This window comes from Drechmeria coniospora, chromosome 01 (genome assembly GCF_001625195.1).
Source record: "Drechmeria coniospora strain ARSEF 6962 chromosome 01, whole genome shotgun sequence".
In the NCBI taxonomy this organism is placed as follows: Eukaryota; Fungi; Ascomycota; class Sordariomycetes; order Hypocreales; family Ophiocordycipitaceae; genus Drechmeria; species Drechmeria coniospora.
In genome coordinates this window covers 11890641-11907927 of record NC_054389.1, presented here as the reverse complement: position 1 = coordinate 11907927, position 17287 = coordinate 11890641, and the positions used below count along the sequence as shown (strand labels likewise).

Here is a 17287-nt window from a genome sequence, read left to right as displayed (position 1 = left end):
AATCAGGCATGAAAATCCCATCTCGTCACACCTCGCTCCATCACACGTTACATATTTGAGCTTGGGTGACGACATGAACACTCGGGTAAATCGAAACCCCATCGACCAAGCGAATGCAACGAAAGATCGAAAGGCGAAGAGGGTAGCAGTTCATCGCCCGGTCAAGGGAGTACCCGCCGAAATATGCGTCCTTGACGATTTCAAGAAGCCGTTGTGATGCTTTTCTAGCATTCACGGTAGGGCCCAATCGAGAGAATGGCTGAGCTGGCAACCAACGGGCAATTCCCCCTCTTACTCCCATTATGGAACGAAAAGCTCGCTTTCTGCCATCATGGGCTTGCTTGGTATTGAGCATGTGAGTTCGCATCGACCAGTCCCTTGGGCGGCTGGAAGGCTGATGTAGAAGTGCATCGGCATATGAGCTGCTGGCCAAAATGCAACATGGCTTCGCAGTCCGTACACGGAGTAAGAATCATTACTCATTCTTGATCGAATCATCCATTAAAGATATGTGGCGTCACACACACACGGAGTAAGAATCATTACTCCTTCTTGATCGAATCATCCATTAAGGATATGTGGCGTCACACACACACACGGAGTAAGAATCATTACTCCCTCTTGATCGAAGCATCCATTAAGGTTATGTCGCGTCGTTGCGGCTTCTCGCCAACCCTAGGCACATGGCTACATGATTAAGCTTGCAATGGAACTCGCAACGGCAGCCAACCTTGAGCGTCGAGCGATCAAACAAACTATTGAGCCAGCCTGTTGGGATGATTCGTAAAATAACGGTGGCGTCGACAACCAGGATGAATCGGAATCTAATGGTTTCGAATGGCTCCTTTTCCGAACATGTACGATTTGACATTCTCGCCAGCATCGTGGAGGGTGCGTACAATGGACGGTCTTGTAGCACCATCTCTCAGGTGAATGCTACCCAAGCACACCATCTAGAAGCATGCGACCGGAGAATAAGTGGCAATAAAGAGGCCCTGGAGAAACAATGACCCCGCATCGCCGTCGAGTGACTCATCCGTAGTGATTGACACCCCTGACTCATATCTCAAGGTGAGGTGAGCTTGCGAGCGAGGTGACAGCGCGCAAAACGGCGTATTCATTCAAGGTTCCTTATAAGTATCTTGATCCAATCGATTTTATTTCGGCTGACGGGCTTCATCACACAAGGTCAGTTGTTTCCAGAGTGACGACGTGTTCCATCTGACCTGCCCTTCGATTGGTGCCGCCATGGAGTCGTCTCACTTTTACCTTTTGCTGGCAACGGCCTTGACCGATGGATACATAAAACAGCTTGGAGTAATTCCATGCACTCACACTTTAGTAAGAGCTCGTTCCTCCTTTGCTTGCAATAAACCCCGGTTTTGATGATGAGCATGGTTCGCTCGCCGTTCCGAAGTTCCAATGAGGAGATTACCAGCACCTGGTTTCTTGTCCTGCACTCTGAATTCGTGGCCGCCCTCATTCATGCTCTCCCTGTCATCCCCGGGTAGAAATCATTGCTGACGATGGCGTACGAGGTGATTTGGTAGCGAATAAGCTCGGCCTTGGCATATTTCTGGGTACATCGGCCGATGCCAAGTATGCGTCCGGAGCAGCTTCAGGCGGTGCATATGCAAAAGACGACGAATCTGCTTTAAAGCGCAGCATCTGCTACATGTCGTTGGCTGACTGCGGAGTACGGTGCATCTTGGACGTCCTCAACACAGAGAGCACCACCGTCTCTGTCGACTCCAGCCGGACAGGGGCGGTCGTGACATGGAGTGTGTCGCCGGTAGGAGACGAGTTGCCACTGTACATAATGGAGCGGCCATATAATTCAAAGCATCGAGGGCACGTGTAGTCGCCAGCTGCTGCACGAAAAGGCCATGGGAGTTTCATCATCCCCCTCGTCTGAGTCGATGTGGTCGTCCCCGAGACAAGGAGCCCCGCGTTTGGAGTTGGAATCAAAAGGGACCAGGCGGATGATGACGAACTCGCTGACTGGCCCTGGTCGGCATGAATGTCATGCTGCTTGATAAATCCGAGCCCACCCCGTATGTCCGACTTGGACCGAGTGCCTCGCCAGTTCTCCGTCTGCCCAACGCTGCATAGGGCACCGCAGCACTGCATGCTCTTGCCGACATCGACACACGACGGCAACGGCGACGCCAGCATGGGTGACGATCCTCGAGCCACGCTGCTGCTCAACGGCAAGATATATCAGTCAACAAATGAAAGTGCGGCGCCGACCTACGCCACGTGCATGCTCGTCCGAGGGGACAGTATTGAGCACGTCGGCACCGAGACAGACGACGTCGTCGCAGCAGCGAGGGCCGGCGGCGCCCGCGTCAAAGATTTGCAAGGCCAGACGGTGCTACCGGGCTTCATCGACGGCCATGTCCATCTTCTGCTTGCCGGACAGTGCCTGAAAAAGGTCGACCTCGAGGGATGCAAGAACGTGGACGACGTGCGGACGCAGATCAAACGCTACGCCGAGTCGCAGCCCCATATCCCGCGCATCTTTTGCCGTGGATGGACGCACTCCATGACGCCCGACGGCGTCGACGCCAGCCTCCTCGACGACCTGGATCCTCGGCCCATCTTTGTCGACACCAAAGATCTGCATTCGACCTGGTGCAACGCCGCCGCCGTCGACGAGGTGTGTCGCGTGATGGACATTTCCGCCGAAACACCGGATCCAGCGGGCGGCACGATCCAGCGAGACGGCACCGGAAAGCCAAATGGCGTCTTCAACGAGAGCGCCGTATTCCAAATCATCTGGCCCTTTGTCGCCCGAGTGGCGTCCATGGCGGAGCGGAAGGAGGCGATCAAGGGAGCCTTGACCCAATTCAACTCGGTCGGGTACACCGGCATCATCGACATGGCCATGGATGACAACATCTGGGAGCCGTTGATGGAGCTGAGGCGTGATGAGGGCGGCCTGCGCGGCATCCGGGTGGCCGCCTACTGGCTCATGAGACCGGACGAGTCGCGCGACAAGGTGCTCGCCCAGGTCGACCGTGCTGCCGCCTTGGCCCGAGAGTTCAACGCCGAGACGACGCCAGACTGCCGCCTCGTCGGGGTCAAGGTGATTTGCGACGGCATCGTCGACGCCTGCACCGCCTCTCTCACGGAGCCGTACTCGAGCCGGGAGAGCCCGGATCCGATGTGGAGCGAGCAGGTGCTCGACTCGCTCGTAGCCAGAGCGCACGAAGCCGGCTTGCAGGTCGCCCTCCACGCCATCGGTGACCGCGCCATCAGCATGGCCATTGACGTGCTCGAGAAGGGGACGGACAGGTCGCGACGGCCGCGCATCGAGCACCTCGAGCTCGCCTCGGCCGACGATGCCCGACGTCTCGGCAAGCTGGGCATCACGGCTTCCATCCAGCCCGTCCACTCGGACCCTGCCATTCTGCGCGCCTGGCCACGGCTGCTGGGCGAGGACCGCTGCAGGCGAGCGTTTGCCTACCGCGAGTTTGTCGACGGAGGCGCTCCCTTGGCCCTCGGCTCCGACGCACCGACGGCACCGCACGAGCCGCTGCCGAACCTGTACGTCGCGACGACGAGACGTTCCTATCGCGAGCTCGGCCTCGAAACGACCGTCAGTCCCGAGCTCGCCCTCACCGTGTGCCAGGCGGTGGCGGGCGCGACGCACGGCTCGGCGTACTCGTGCTTCGCCGACGAGTGGACGGGCCGGCTGCGGCCGGGGATGAAGGCCGACTTTGTCGTTGCTCAGGTAGAACTGACGGCAGAAAAGCTGGTCCAGGGGGTCGTGAGAGAAACCTGGTTCGAGGGTAGGAGGGTGTATCCGGTCGAAGGGTGAAGAGCGGCGGCTGAAACGCACCCCCTTTCCAGCTTCCCGACAACTTTGGCCAGCTTGCTCGTCAACACAAGGCAGCGATGCTGCTTCGTTGTAGGATCGACAGCATCGACAAAATCATGACATTAGATCCTGCAAGGCGTATCATGGGTTCGTTGAGTGTGTTTTCTTTGGCACTTGTCATCATGGTTCGTTTCATCGCATCATACCCTCCTAGATTGTCCGCCGTAGGAGTCCTGAGTCCCAACCAGTCCCAGGATCGTAGTTGAAGGCGACGACGCACATGGACGGGGACGGAACCGTGATTATTCCCCAGGATTCCTGAACAACAGCTTGGTTATGGAAACAGTGAATTAAAAGGGCACAAATTCAGGCATCGTGTTCATATCTATATATCGTGGCCAACTTTCTACAGCATCACTCGGGAAAGAGCCAGCGGGATCCTTCCTTATTGGGCTGGGAGTGAATGATCCTTCCCTGTTGGGTTGGCAGTGGATGTCATGTGTGATGTGTGTGTGTGTGTTGGCGTCGCCGTAGCGCGTGTTGCGGAGACGGGCAGCACCGGACTAAGGTTCTCCCCCTCCGCTGAAATTTCCACCAACGAGCTAGCTACGGCTGCATGTTCCAGTCAGTGCCTCCTCCGCCGCAGAGGGTCAACATCGTCAACATCGCCTCACCAATTGCCATCGCATCCCATCCCACCACTCGCCATCTCACTCCATCCTTTGTTTCCCGAATCGCAAAATGACCGGACGTGGTGGAGGCGGCGGTCGCCGCGTATTGCTACCACCCATGTGAGCTTTGAGCTCCTCCGATGCGTTGGACTTGGACCGTTTGCTGACACGCCGACAGCAACATGATCTTCAAGCTCCTGCAAACGGTGCGTTCCCGAGTCCGATAGCTTTGCCTTTATCGCCCTGCAGCAAGAGGTGCCGCGAGCGAGTCTTGTCGAATGCCAGACTTGCTGCACTGTCGCGGCCGAAGCGGGTTGGTCCGGGAGTCGACATGCCCGCCGAGGTCGACAGTTGTCTCCGGCACCGGGGCTCGCGTTGCATCGTGTCCTCCGACACGATTGCGGTTTGGATTTGCTGACGCTTGCGTTGCAGAATGCCGTCGTTAGCGTGTGGCTGTACGAGCAGCTTGGGATTCGCATCGAGGGCAAGATTCGGGTTCGTCGTCACCCTGCACGCAACCCGAGCTTTTCTGACGTCTGCAGGGCTTTGACGAGTTCATGAACTTGGTCATCGACAACGCCGTCGAGGTTGGACTCGTGACGAAATCCTCGACGAACACGGAGGAAACGCGGAAGCCGCTAGGTACGACTCCCGGGTCGGGCCGGAGACGATGGACTAACCCGGGCGCAGGCCAAATTCTCCTCAAGGGCGACAACGTGTCCCTCATCCAGAGCGTCTCGTCGTAAGCGACAGTTGTTTCCATCGCACATTCGGGGCATGCCGTGGGGTTGGCAGCTGGTGATGACGTTATTGGACCGTTCGTCGCGGGGCGTTTTACTGTGTTTCCGGGCGGGAGAGCCTGGCTGTTTTATGGAGCGTATCTGCATTGCATGATTCCATGGGCTGTGCTGGATCACTGGTGCGTTGCAGCCAACGAGAATCAGATTTTGGCTTTCCACGCCGTACATATCTCCCTCGGTGACATTGTGAGCATGGCGTTGCAGCGTTTCGGCAGCGTTTCGGCTTCCCTTGATGGCCGACGACATGGTACCAGTGGTTAATGCTGCCAGCTCTCGCCTAGGTATCTAGCGGCAGACACGTATGCTGATGACATGGCACCAGTGGTTGATGCTGCCAGCTCTCGCCTTGATGTCGAGCGGCAGACACGGATGCTGGTGACATGGCACCAGTGGTTAATGCTGCCAGCTCTCGCCTAGATGTCGAGCGGCAGACACGTATGCTGATGACACGGCACCAGTGGTTAATGCTGCCAGCTCTCGCCTAGATATCGAGCGGCAGACACGTGTGCTCTGCGACTGACGCAGCTTGGCGCTCTCTCAAAAGTTGGATACAGGCAGGTCGAATAAGCACATGGACGTCTCTTTGCAATTGGCAGGTGAGAAATAGGGATGCACATGGACCTCTCTGTGCAAATGGCAGTGGGAAATGGGGATGCACATGGGAGAAATAGTCTCTGAAGACTGTAGAGGAAAGGAGTGCAAGCTATAGCACATTGACCGTCAGGAGACACGATGTCATGAGAGTCGAGCACGTGACTAGGCACGGGACTGATGGAAGGAAGGAGACTATATACTGTGAGCATGGAGAGCTTCCCAGACGCAGCAAGGAGATCTCTAGGGATCAATGCACTCATCATCTTTGTCCTTGAAGCTGGCTACCCAATAAAGGCCTTCTAGCGACCAAGTAGACCTCGTCACCCTCTCTCTAGTGAATCCATAGCGTCTGATGTTGATATACTTTTCTCGCCAGCGGGAGGGTCCTCCTGGCTATTGCATCACTCGGCCCATTTATTCCATCTCCTGTCCCAGTCACGAAAACGCGCGAGAAAGGCAACGGCGAGTGAAGGGAAACGTTGCACAGTATCGGTATGGTCAAGTAGAGCAATGATAGACTGTTTACTAACACAACGCTTGGGAATCTAACGGAAACATGGCCCTCCGACGCCTTGCACCATGCTGAAACAACGGGCTCTATACCTCGCCATCGAATTCCTTGCCAAGACCAGGCTGCTTCTTTCCCACAAACTCGGACTTCTTGAGCATGTTCCACTTGTCTTCGTCGGAATCGAGATGGCGGAAGCAAATCCAAAAGGCGCCGCCTCCGATGAAGGCAATGCAGGCAACCACGGTATAGTTCCAAATGAGCAGGGGGTCGGCGGAGAGAGGCGTAAAGGCCTGGCCGATGGCAGCGGATATGGCGCTCATGAAAAGGTTTACGCTCATGACAAGCGACTTCATATTCTCGGGCGCCTTGGAGAATGCGTACTCGTACGAGGTGACGTTTGTAAAAATCTCGGCAATACCGATAAAGATGTACGGCAAGCTCTGGGCCCAGACGTTGATGGGCGCCGGAGGACAGGCCTTTTCGACGCCATCGACAACGATGAGCTTGTTGGCGTACCAGCCGCAGGGGCTCTCCTCGTAAATATAGTACTGCATGACGGCCGAGGCGACCATGGACAGGGCGGCGATGAAGAAGCCAAAGGTCATGCGTTTAATAGGAGTAAAGGCAATGCCAAGCTTGCGCAGGCCGGGGTATAGAAGGTGGTCGATGATAGGAATCATGATAACGATGGAGATGGGGTTGAGGTTCTGAATAACGTCGTTGGGCACGCCGTGGAGCTCCATGGTGCCGGCTTGGATGGTCAGGTTGCCCGTCATCTGGTTGTAGGACAGGAAGAAGACGGGAAGGAAGAGGAAGACCTTGCAGGCGAGGAGGCCACGTCGGACTTCGTCGACCCAGGCGTCGTCGTACGTCATCCAACCGGGGCGCTCGTCGAGGGGGACGTTGGAAGGCTTGGCCACCTCCCAGGAAAAGTGCCTCCAACTCGAGTGCTTGCGGATGAAGAGGACCATCTTGAAAAACTTGGAAAGCAGCGAGCCCGTCGGGGGCTTGAGCTTGTAGTTTTTCTTTTGGGACCACAAGATGACGGGGGCGACGAGGAAGAGGGCCGTCGGGATGAGAAAGGCGACCCAGAATCCAAGGTACTTTTCGACGTAGACCATGCCGATCTCGCCGGCGAGCGAGCCAATGTTGATGCACAGGTAAAAGTAGAGGAAAATGCGCGTGTTGGTTACGGCTGGGTCGACGATGACACGCTCGCCCTTGCGGACCTCGACCCGGGGCTTTGTATCTTCGTTTTGCTCGGCCAGCAAGGGCGAGACGTTGGCCTTGAAGAAGCCGGTTCCGACGCAGAGGGCCAGCAAGCCGATGATGAAGCAGGCAAAGGAGCTCTTGTTGTTGGAGATGACGCCCGGGGAGGCGGCGATGACGAGGATGACGTGGGCAATGGTGGAGATGCCAATGGCGATGTGGAGAGTCCAAAAGCGACCCAGACGCGCATCGGCGACCCAGGCGCTGTCGGCAATGTCAGTCGGGGGCTCCGTCACATCGCACGAAAAGGGGCGGGCGGAGAAGAATGGCGGAAGGCGAAAGAGCAGGCACTCACCCGAAAATGGGCATGATGTAGGCGAAGAAGACGTTGAAGAGGCCGAGACCCTGGGCCGCCTTGGTGCCCATGCCAAGCGCACCGGGGAGGTCGCCGGGGTGGACGGGAGCGCCCGTGGTCGAGTCGGGTGGCAGGGGTCGGTTGATGAAATTCGTGTACAACACGGAGGAGCCGTAGTAGGAGAAGCGCTCGCAGAGTTCCACAAAGGCAATGGTCCACATGCTCCACAGCATCTTGCCCGAGACGCGGCGCAGCGTCTGAAATTCCTCATCCGTCGGGCGGCCGTCGTACTCTTCATCGAGGACGGTGGCGACATCGGCCAGCGAGTGGTGAGAGACGGATGGCTTGCGGTCGTCGGCGGCGGCGCGGAGGGCATACTTGCGATCCCCCTCGGCCTCGGCGAGGTGAGCCTCGGCGATGACGTCGTTGTCGAGCTGGACGGCGGTCGTCATGGTGCTCGTCGATGCCGGCGGCGTGTGCTGACGATGGCTATGTCGACGAAAGGGTTTCCCCGGAGAGTGGGAGGAGCGGTGGAGGAAGAGGGCTGGAGGGGGCAAAGGAGCCGGCGCTGGAGAGGATGGGGAATGGCAAGGGGAAGGAGAAGTGAGGACATGGCGACGGGGTCGCTATTTATAATGATGGAAAACGATGGGATCGACGGTCGCGCTCGTCGGCTCCGTCGTGTCGTGTTCCGGCATGAAGTGATGAAGCGGCCATGATTCCGGCATCGACCGATGGCATGCTACGTTGGGCTCCGTTGGCACCCTCCGGCGCTGGCCTCGGATCGGTCGACACCGAATGGCCGAACTTTGCTTCGAGAGGGAGGGGCCGGCATCGAAAGGTGGCGTGCAGGGCAGAAAGGGAGCAGAAGCGGAGCAGAAAGGGAGCAGAAATGAAGCATAAATGGAGCGTTGGGAGGGAGCAAGGTCGAGGTCGAGGTGCCGACGCTAGCAGGCGCCACGCGGATGGAGGAGGGACGGTGATGGCGAGAGGAGGGTTGACTGCCGATTGGTAGGCGTGTCGAGGAAGCGAATGTGATGGTCTGGGGATGGTGGTCTGGGGTTGGCGGTTGGAGGTTGGTGGTTGGAGGTTGATGGTGCGTCGATTGTCGTGTGTGGGTTGTGGTTCGTCGTTGGCGGCTTTTGGTGGTGAAGGCGGTGTGTGTGTGTGCGTGTGTGTGTGTGTGTGTGTGTGTGTGTGTGTGTGCGTGTGTGTGGTGGTAAAGGCCAATCCGGTGCCGTTACGGTGCATTGTGAAGCTCGCATTGTCGCGTTCAGGGCCCTAATGCGCCCCAGGGGGGGTTTGTTCCTCGGCGCCCGCCAGTGGCTGAGTGCCAGCGCTTGGTCAATGGATGGTAGCAGTCGGACAGTGGTACCGGTCCCCTGCGGATGGACGACGCGATGGTCGCAGCCAACGCCACTCGGAGACGAGCCGAAATGGCTTCTCCGGTGCCTCGGTTTATCGAATGTTTTTGCTCCAGGAAGGCTTCTAGAAGACAGGGTCGAAATGCCAGCGCAGTCGAGGAAGCACGCGTACAGCACGTCGGAGGATCGTCGCCACGGTTCCACAGGCTCACGGCGTCTGCACAGCGTACTGCGTCAGTGCTCACCCCGCCACGAACAACGGCACCGGTACCTGCAGTTACCGGCAGCCCAGTACTCCGTAAATGGGTAATAGGTTAGTAGTAGGTACCAATCACACCTACCAATGCATGCGGTGGGCTGGGCTGCAGGCATCGCCATCTGCTCGACGGAAGCTTGATTGGCACACACTGTTGCACGAGCATCCAGTGCCGGCGCACGTTTATCGCTAGATGCTGCCGACGATGCGTGAGCAGACAAGCTCCGTGTGGGTGCGAGAGTTTGCCGGGCATGGACTCGCCCAGAGAGGCGGAAAGGTGCCGAGGTGCTCGCTGGAGCTAGCGTCCTGGAGCAGCGGTTAGCGTCCCGCATGGGTGGGCTGACGTGGGAGGGCAAGGCTTGCTCCACGGCGAGGCAAACGCACCAGACGGGTCGGATGCCGGGGTCGGATTGCGGAGTCTCGGGGAGGCTTCCCTTCCGTCCGGGGGTGCCGCTGGCGTGCGTCTGGGGAGGGTGACGGGATGAGGCTGGCAAAGGGGCGATGTCGAGGCAGCATACGGAGTCGGTGACAGGTTGGCGACAGCGTGCTCGTAGTTGGACGAGTATGGCACGGAGTACAGTTGGGTGGCAAAAGTGTCGATTGAAATCGCAGTGGGCGCGCTACCTGAACGGAATCGATTGCACGCTGCACAGCACCATGTACAGAGTACCTTTTGCGTGAATGATGAGCATAGGGACTGTAGGCGCCGCAACTTTCAGAGGTCATGTAGAGGTACTTGTGCAGCGCACGTGCTCGGATACAGTACAGCGCATGCAGAGGCAGGTGTGAGGAATACCAGTAGGACATGCCGTACGCAAGCGTACTCGATACCGCACCTGTACTTGCTTGCGAGTGCAACTACAATGGCGTGGCAGAAATGTCGATTCAATTTGCAGGAGTAGCGCTACCAAGGTGAATCGTCACTTTTGTCAAGTGACTGTACAGTACTCGTCAGAAGGTGTGCCCTCACGATGCGGCGTAGCGGAAGTGATGCAACATGCCGCTACGGATGGAACCATAGGTCGCCTTGATCCGTGCAAGGTAACCAGCCACGAGCCTCGTCCCCGCTCACGACGGCCACGCACCTATCAGGCGCCGTAGATGGTGGCTTCTAAACCGCACGGCACCTGTGCTCACCAATAATAGGCCACCGCTGTGCTAGTACGTGCCCTTGCGCCACAGCAAAGGCAATGTGGCCGTGCTCGGATAATGCGGCGTCACGAACCGTCACCCTCGGCGTCTGGGAATATACTGCCAGCCATTCCCTGTGCAGCACCACGAGGAACACATGCACGTCTGCTCGGTGCGTTCAACGACAATGCAACCGTGCTAACCGGCATCTGCCGAATCGTCGCGCGGAGCAAATACCAGCGAGCGGACGAGGCCGCTTCCCCGCATTCAGCCTCGCGACGGTCCAGACCGCACAGGCGATCGAACGTCCCCACGGAAGTTGCCTACCTTGCCGCCCATGAACCTAGGCAAGGTGCAGAGGATGTAATAATAGAACGGGCACGCTGCCGGCACAAATATACCGTCCGTCGCCCCATTGGCACGTGAATGCCACTGTCGCCGAACGCATGCGAGGAGGCATGGGTTCTTGACGCCGCACGGATACGTGGGACTCGTGGGGGAGGACGGCGTCGATGCGGCTCGCGTCCAAAGACAAGACGCAACGGTAAGGCAGCCAGGCAGTCAGCCACGGACCCAAGCAGCCGTCGAACGGTCAGCACATCAGCCTGCCTAGTAGTGCTGCCGAATTTGGATCGTCACTTTTGTCTACTGCAGTGATCCTGGGTGCTGTATTGTTAGTGCTCCAAAAGGCACCACGCAAGGGGTGCAGGGTGCACTTGCATGTACGTGTACCCTATTTTGACCACAAGGCGAGTACAAGTAGGCTTGGTCATGTAAATTACTCGGCACACTTCCTGATACAGCAATTACGTGCCAACCTACGGGACTGTGCAAGCGGTGCTCTGTACGGAGGAATCAATGGAATTATATACTGGCAAGTAAGCAGTATCTGGAGTTGGCCATGCTGGAGCATTAGTGGCACATGTACGGAATACAGGTGCATGTACTCCGTACATGTATTGCAGTATTGCTGCACAGAGTACAGAGTACTTGTACTAATGTAGTTAGTAGCTTGGCGACGGGGGGGGGGCAAAAATGTCGATTCGATTTGTACGAGTAGCGCTACCAAACCTGAATCATCTTTTTGTCAAGTGACTGTTGTAATACTGCTGCTGGTGCATGCATCGGCAGAGGCACTAACAATACTCCACACCGACCCAGGTACCTGGTGCTTAAAACCCCAAGGTACTTGCGCAGCACGGAACGGCGTCATGCAACTACATATTACCAACATACTCCGTACCTGGACAGTACTTATTACGGACTTACTTACGGAGCATGAATTAATACTTGCAGGCACTCTTCCATTCCAGTACGTGGTCCGCTTTGGCGGCGTCGAGGACAAGCAGTTGGTTGTACTTGATGGTGTGCGGGTACTGTAATTTCGCCTGCAAGCACAGAGTACAAGTACCCGAAGGGATCGAACATTAATAATTAGCGCATCCATGAATATCACATCTCATCGGGCCTACAAGTGTTATTATTAACAAGTGCTACTGATTACCTAATTACAAGTACTGGTAGATCATATACGGTGTAGTATTATTATTATTACCGAACAGTATTCGTACCAAGCCTAATGGCATCTACACCTACCCTCCTGTACGCTTCATTGTAAATACTGCCTACTTGTACGCACGGCGAATACAGTGTTGCATGCCCGCCGAACCGTTCTCGCAATTTCCGACGCCATCCGACTTGTTTCTGATTAGACCATGGCTAGAACATGCACACGTACTTGGCACAATGATGCCTCCCGCCTCATTCCCGGCGGCAAATTTGATGGGATGCCATGGAAGCTTACCTCTCGCCGACGAGGAATGGCGAGCCGGATTCAGCAGGCTCTCGTACATGTCACCGCACTGTGTCCGCATGTGCAATTGGGTATACTGGTCCGTGTTCTGTACTTGCTTGCTTCGGCACTAATACTTGCCTGCGCACGACTTGGAGGTGCATGCTGTAGTCACAACTACAGCACATGCAAGTACTTTCAGTGCAGGATGCCTGTACGGTGTGCTTTACATTATTAGCACATGGCATTACGCAGCACATACGTACTACGCAAGTATACAAGGTACTGTATGTACTGACTCAAGTACGCCGTGGTCCTCCGTACTCGTACCGTACTAATACTGCCGCTCCGTTTAGTATACGTAATACTGTTATGCATGTACAAGCACCGCAAGAACTCGGAATCTGCTCGGCCTGCGCACATACAGTAAACGCACTGTACAGCTACATGCACTGTGCAGCCCTTCTGCAGGCAGTTACGGGTGCAAGCAAGTACCCAGTGCTGTCGCCGTGCAGGAATACTGTGCACGAGCAACGTACGAATGGTGTCGTTTCTGGAGTCCTGGGAAGGATCAAGGAATCATCCTCATCGCCTCTCATATGCCGCCGACGACACCAAAAGTACCGCCAATACGACGCTAGAATACGAATGCCGAGACACGCTCATCGCATGCCGAGACACGCTCATCGTAGGAGTCGGCAAATCTCCCGTTGGCCGCATGCTCGTTACGTATCATTGCCCCATCATGCACGCTTGCATCGGGCCACGTACGTCCGCACGCTGCCCGCACACCAAGATGCAACGACGCCGTGCCTCCGCCGCCCGTCATCATGGCTCAGCTCCTCCACCATGCATCTTGAACGAGGCAGATCTTGACCGTGGCCCGCGGCAACGAGTCCATGCACGCATGCGCGATGCCACGCCTTGCCCTTTTGTCCACGGAGCGTGCGGGCAAGGGTCGTGAACAACCATCCAAGCCAGCTTCGTCAAAAATCAGCAACTTCGTGGAGTACGAGCACGGCATCGATCGAGATGCGAACCCATCATGTGCCGAAATCTGTCCGTCGTCGGCATGGGCCCGATGGATACTTGGAATCCTTCCATAACACTTGCACCGGTTTGCGGTGCCATCGCCCACCTTTTCCTTCACTTCCTCCTTCATCCTCCTCCACTTCCTCCTTTACTTCCTCCTCTACCTCCTCCTTCACTTTCTCCTCCACTTCCTCCTTCACTTCCTCCTTTGCTTCCTCCTCCACTCCCCCCTCCACTTCCTCCTTCACTCCTCCTTCGCTTCCTCCTCCACTCCCCCCTCCACTTCCTCCTTCACTCCTCCTTCGGCTGCTGACCCAACCGAGTCCCGTTCCAAACGCCGGCCTGCCACGACGAGCCAAACGCTTCGGGTCCTCGAGTGTACCCTGTCCAGATGTTGACGGTCCTCTATGCGTGTGCGTGCGCAAAGCGTACCCGCGCATCCGGGCAATGTACTTATAGATGGGCTTTCGAACATATGTCCCCCTCCTCGCCATGCCGCACCGGCTGCACCTCCAGCACCGTAACCGGGCCCTCGTACGGCCACCAGTCTTCCCCTGCCTAGGGTGTCCTCTCGGCCGTGACGTGGTGTTTCCGAGCAATCAGCCATCTCGTGCGCCGCAACGGGTCGTCACGACGGTACGATACGCCATCGCCACCCGGCCGTTCCGTCGTCGTCGGCCGTCGACGCCGTGCCTTGCGAGATGCGCCTTTCGACGACGCTGCTCCTCGCCTCGGCCCTGTGTGCCCACGCGACGCCCACGGCAACCCGAGCCGGTCCGAGGCTGGCACCGAGCAAGGTCAGGCGTGGCCAGATGCCCGATGGCACGCGCGTCGCCTTGCCTGCGACCCAGGTGGCCAACTTTGGGGACCCCAACACCGCCGGCGTCTTCCTCCGCGGCGAGGACCGAAATCCTGCCCACGTCTTCGAGCTGGGCTTCGCGCCCCGCGGGGACGACGCGAATCTGCAGCATCACCTGAGCTTCGCCGGCAACTCGGCCTACGTGTCCGTCACGCGAAGTCGTCGGACGGCGAGGAACTATGCCTTTGGCCGAAGAGGGGGTTCGGGGGAGGGCAGCGTCGGTTTCGTCTACGTCATCTACCCGGATCGGATGCCCGACGGCTATTGGATTCCTCACATCTACCCGGCCGACAGGGCCGTGCACTTGAACTGGGAGTTTGCCGTCGCCGGTGCCATCCCGCCGTCGGCCATCCACGGCGCCTTTGCCTTTCGACCGGACGAGCCGGATCCGTTCAGCTACGTGGTCAATCCAAACTACGAACCCGGACGCGCCGGCGCCTACGATCCGTCTTTGGATTTTTCCATGCGGCAAGCCCACAGCATCCTGTTCGTCGGCTGCGCCGCGATGGTGCTGGGAAGTCATGCGCGACTCCCGAGGTCGGTGCCGGAGATTGGAGCCGACGCCGGCGGCCACCACGACGCTCACGACGCAGGTACGACACGCCGAGCGCCGTATTTTCCCGCGCCGTCGTCGAGGAATGATGCTGACGACACGTCTTCAGCCGCCGTTGCCGTGTCCAAGCCATACCGGAGGGAAGAGGGGTCCAATGGCCGCTGCGACGCCGTCGTTGGCGCTTGGGTCGCGAATCACGGCCTCGCCTGCGAGCACGCCGCCGGGCAAGGGGCCTGCAAGCTGCGTGTCGTGACGGCAGAGGACTCCAAGGACAGGTTTGACCATCTCAACGTGCGGCTCGAGCTCTCCGACGACTGGTGGGCGGGAGCATACGGCAGGATTGGCATCCATTTCGGCCGTCCGAGTGCCAACGTGACGCTCTTCCGGAGTCCCGACGGTGGCTCGTTTGCGCAGATGAATGTGAATCTGACGAGGATATTTGGCACCGACAGGCCGTCCCTGCGGAGTCTCGGGAGGGTGGTCATCACCCAACACCTGCACGGCTCGCAATTCAACGATCAATTCGAGATTCGAGGTACGTCGCCGTCACCCGGAACCCCCGCATCCCTCCTTGCTGGCCGACGCCAACGACGTTTGGTTTTCGATAGGCATTCTGCTACGAGCGCACCATGTGGAATCCGGTCTGCATCTCGAAGTGGCCAAGTATCGTGCCGTCGAAACGTGGTCGACGAAAATTGAGCTGCCCCGGACGCGTGGCAGGAAGGGGGATGGCCCAAGGAGTCCGTCGTATGGTGGAGAGGCTTGGTCGGGAGAGGTCAAGTTGGAGGACTGGCATGTCGCCAACGCGGCAATTGCAAAGGCCGGGACGGTGCATGAGGAAATGTGAGGGATTCTATGATACCACGGCGAATTGAATTTGTATTACAACAGTTGGCATGAAAATGTACCTTTCATTGCGGCCACGGCTGTCATGGAGGGCGACGACTCCTCATATTGGCTCGACAGGATTGGAAAAGGTCTGCGTCGCTGCGCCGTAGGAACATTATTAGGCTGTGTCGACATGGGACATGCTGAATTTTCCAAGACCAAGATGACGACGCAGACGGCCGAAATCGCGCGATACAAATCGTTGCTCGGCGCACTGATCCATGAAAGAGGACGTTGTGATAGCCCAGTAGGACATAGAGTCAACCGGGTAGGCTGAATGACTACAGGGTAGGCTGAATGACTTGGCCGTGCCGTTTCACAGTCAGGCTCGAGGCGCCGCAAGAGTGTGCATGGACTCAATAATATAGAGCTAGAAAGGAGAAGAAGGAATCCATCTTTGCGGCCGTCTGTATCCTTGTTTATCTTCCTTATCATGTACTGTAGTTTTGTCTCATCTGCTGTAAACTCTCCGTGCTCTCTGCTGTGAACCTTGTGCATGACCATAACTTGCCTCCTTCTGTATCTTGCTGATATAAATCTCAGTATTTTCAACACATCCTTGCCAATTCCAGTACGTAGAACCAGTCTCCCTTGCTGAGATCCGGGTTGTGGTTGTTGACAATACTGGTATTTATACTACAAAGACTACCCAAATAGGATACCATCCTAAACTGCTACAGCAGTTGCTGGCCTCAGTACTACTTTCAGCCAGTGCACTACCCCAGGACTACCGGTAATACCAGAAGTGTCAAGTCGATCGCACAGTCGATCGATAGTACTGTCAATTGACCGTACCAACCAACTGTACACTCTAATCGACTGTTTGACCAACCGAGGATTCGGACTTGTCGAGTATCGACCAACAGATCGTTTGCACTCCATGAATGCATACAGTAGATCAATAGATTAGTCGGAACGACGGATGACTAGCTCTTGATCTAAGCATACTCTACCAATCGAGTTACTACCTCTTGCATATAAATGGTCGTGTTGTTACTACGGCCTTAATTCGCGACCAGGGTCTTGAGATTTCCCTCTTCCCCGTCAACGGAACAAAGCCGCGCCTGGAGCGGGACGAAGAGTTGACTGAGGGGCTAATCATAGACCGTCTTCGGCTGGAAAGGTAGACGAGGCGATCAAACATGTTCATGTGCCTTCGTCGCACGCAAGAAGCAACTTTGGGAACGAGGCGTAGAGATGGTTCGTTGAGACTTTGCATACTTGGAAGAGGCAGTTCAAGAGGCTCGTCACAAAAGAGTTGGAAAATCTGCAGCGACAAAAGGCATAAGTGATTGCATACGTCCGTATCTACTTGTTCTTGGCATCTTGTCCATTAATCTGTAGATGTAGGTTAGCCGGTACGATTTGTTTGTAGATACAATCAATTGACGCTTGGTCGACTTCTTACTGCTGGTGCTGGTAGTACTGTAGCAGTGTAACGGCTTCCAG

At 56.8% G+C, this 17287-nt stretch overlaps 4 protein-coding genes across 4 annotated transcripts; 3 read left to right on the top strand and 1 right to left on the bottom strand.

Annotated features, from left to right (window-relative positions):
• Nucleotides 1-2016: 2016 nt before the first annotated feature.
• DCS_03167 (amidohydrolase family protein) lies at nt 2017-3823 on the top strand (the record flags this gene model as incomplete). The annotated part of the gene is made up of 2 exons (XM_040800491.1): nt 2017-2054; nt 2113-3823. 2 exons carry the CDS (start codon nt 2017-2019, stop codon nt 3821-3823), a joined length of 1749 nt encoding a protein of 582 aa, XP_040661374.1.
• Nucleotides 3824-4564: 741 nt separating this feature from the next.
• DCS_03166 (uncharacterized protein) lies at nt 4565-5240 on the top strand (the record flags this gene model as incomplete). Its single annotated transcript, XM_040800490.1, has 4 exons — nt 4565-4614; nt 4673-4700; nt 4927-4989; nt 5037-5240. The coding sequence occupies 4 exons, from the start codon at nt 4565-4567 to the stop codon at nt 5238-5240; spliced, it is 345 nt and encodes a 114-aa protein (XP_040661373.1).
• Nucleotides 5241-6485: 1245 nt separating this feature from the next.
• On the bottom strand, nt 6486-8415 carry DCS_03165 (uncharacterized protein; the record flags this gene model as incomplete). The annotated part of the gene is made up of 2 exons (XM_040800489.1): nt 6486-7872; nt 7964-8415. 2 exons carry the CDS (start codon nt 8413-8415, stop codon nt 6486-6488), a joined length of 1839 nt encoding a protein of 612 aa, XP_040661372.1.
• A 5824-nt stretch (nt 8416-14239) lies between these two features.
• Nucleotides 14240-15797, top strand: DCS_03164 (uncharacterized protein; the record flags this gene model as incomplete). Its single annotated transcript, XM_040800488.1, has 2 exons — nt 14240-15485; nt 15559-15797. 2 exons carry the CDS (start codon nt 14240-14242, stop codon nt 15795-15797), a joined length of 1485 nt encoding a protein of 494 aa, XP_040661371.1.
• Nucleotides 15798-17287: the final 1490 nt, after the last annotated feature.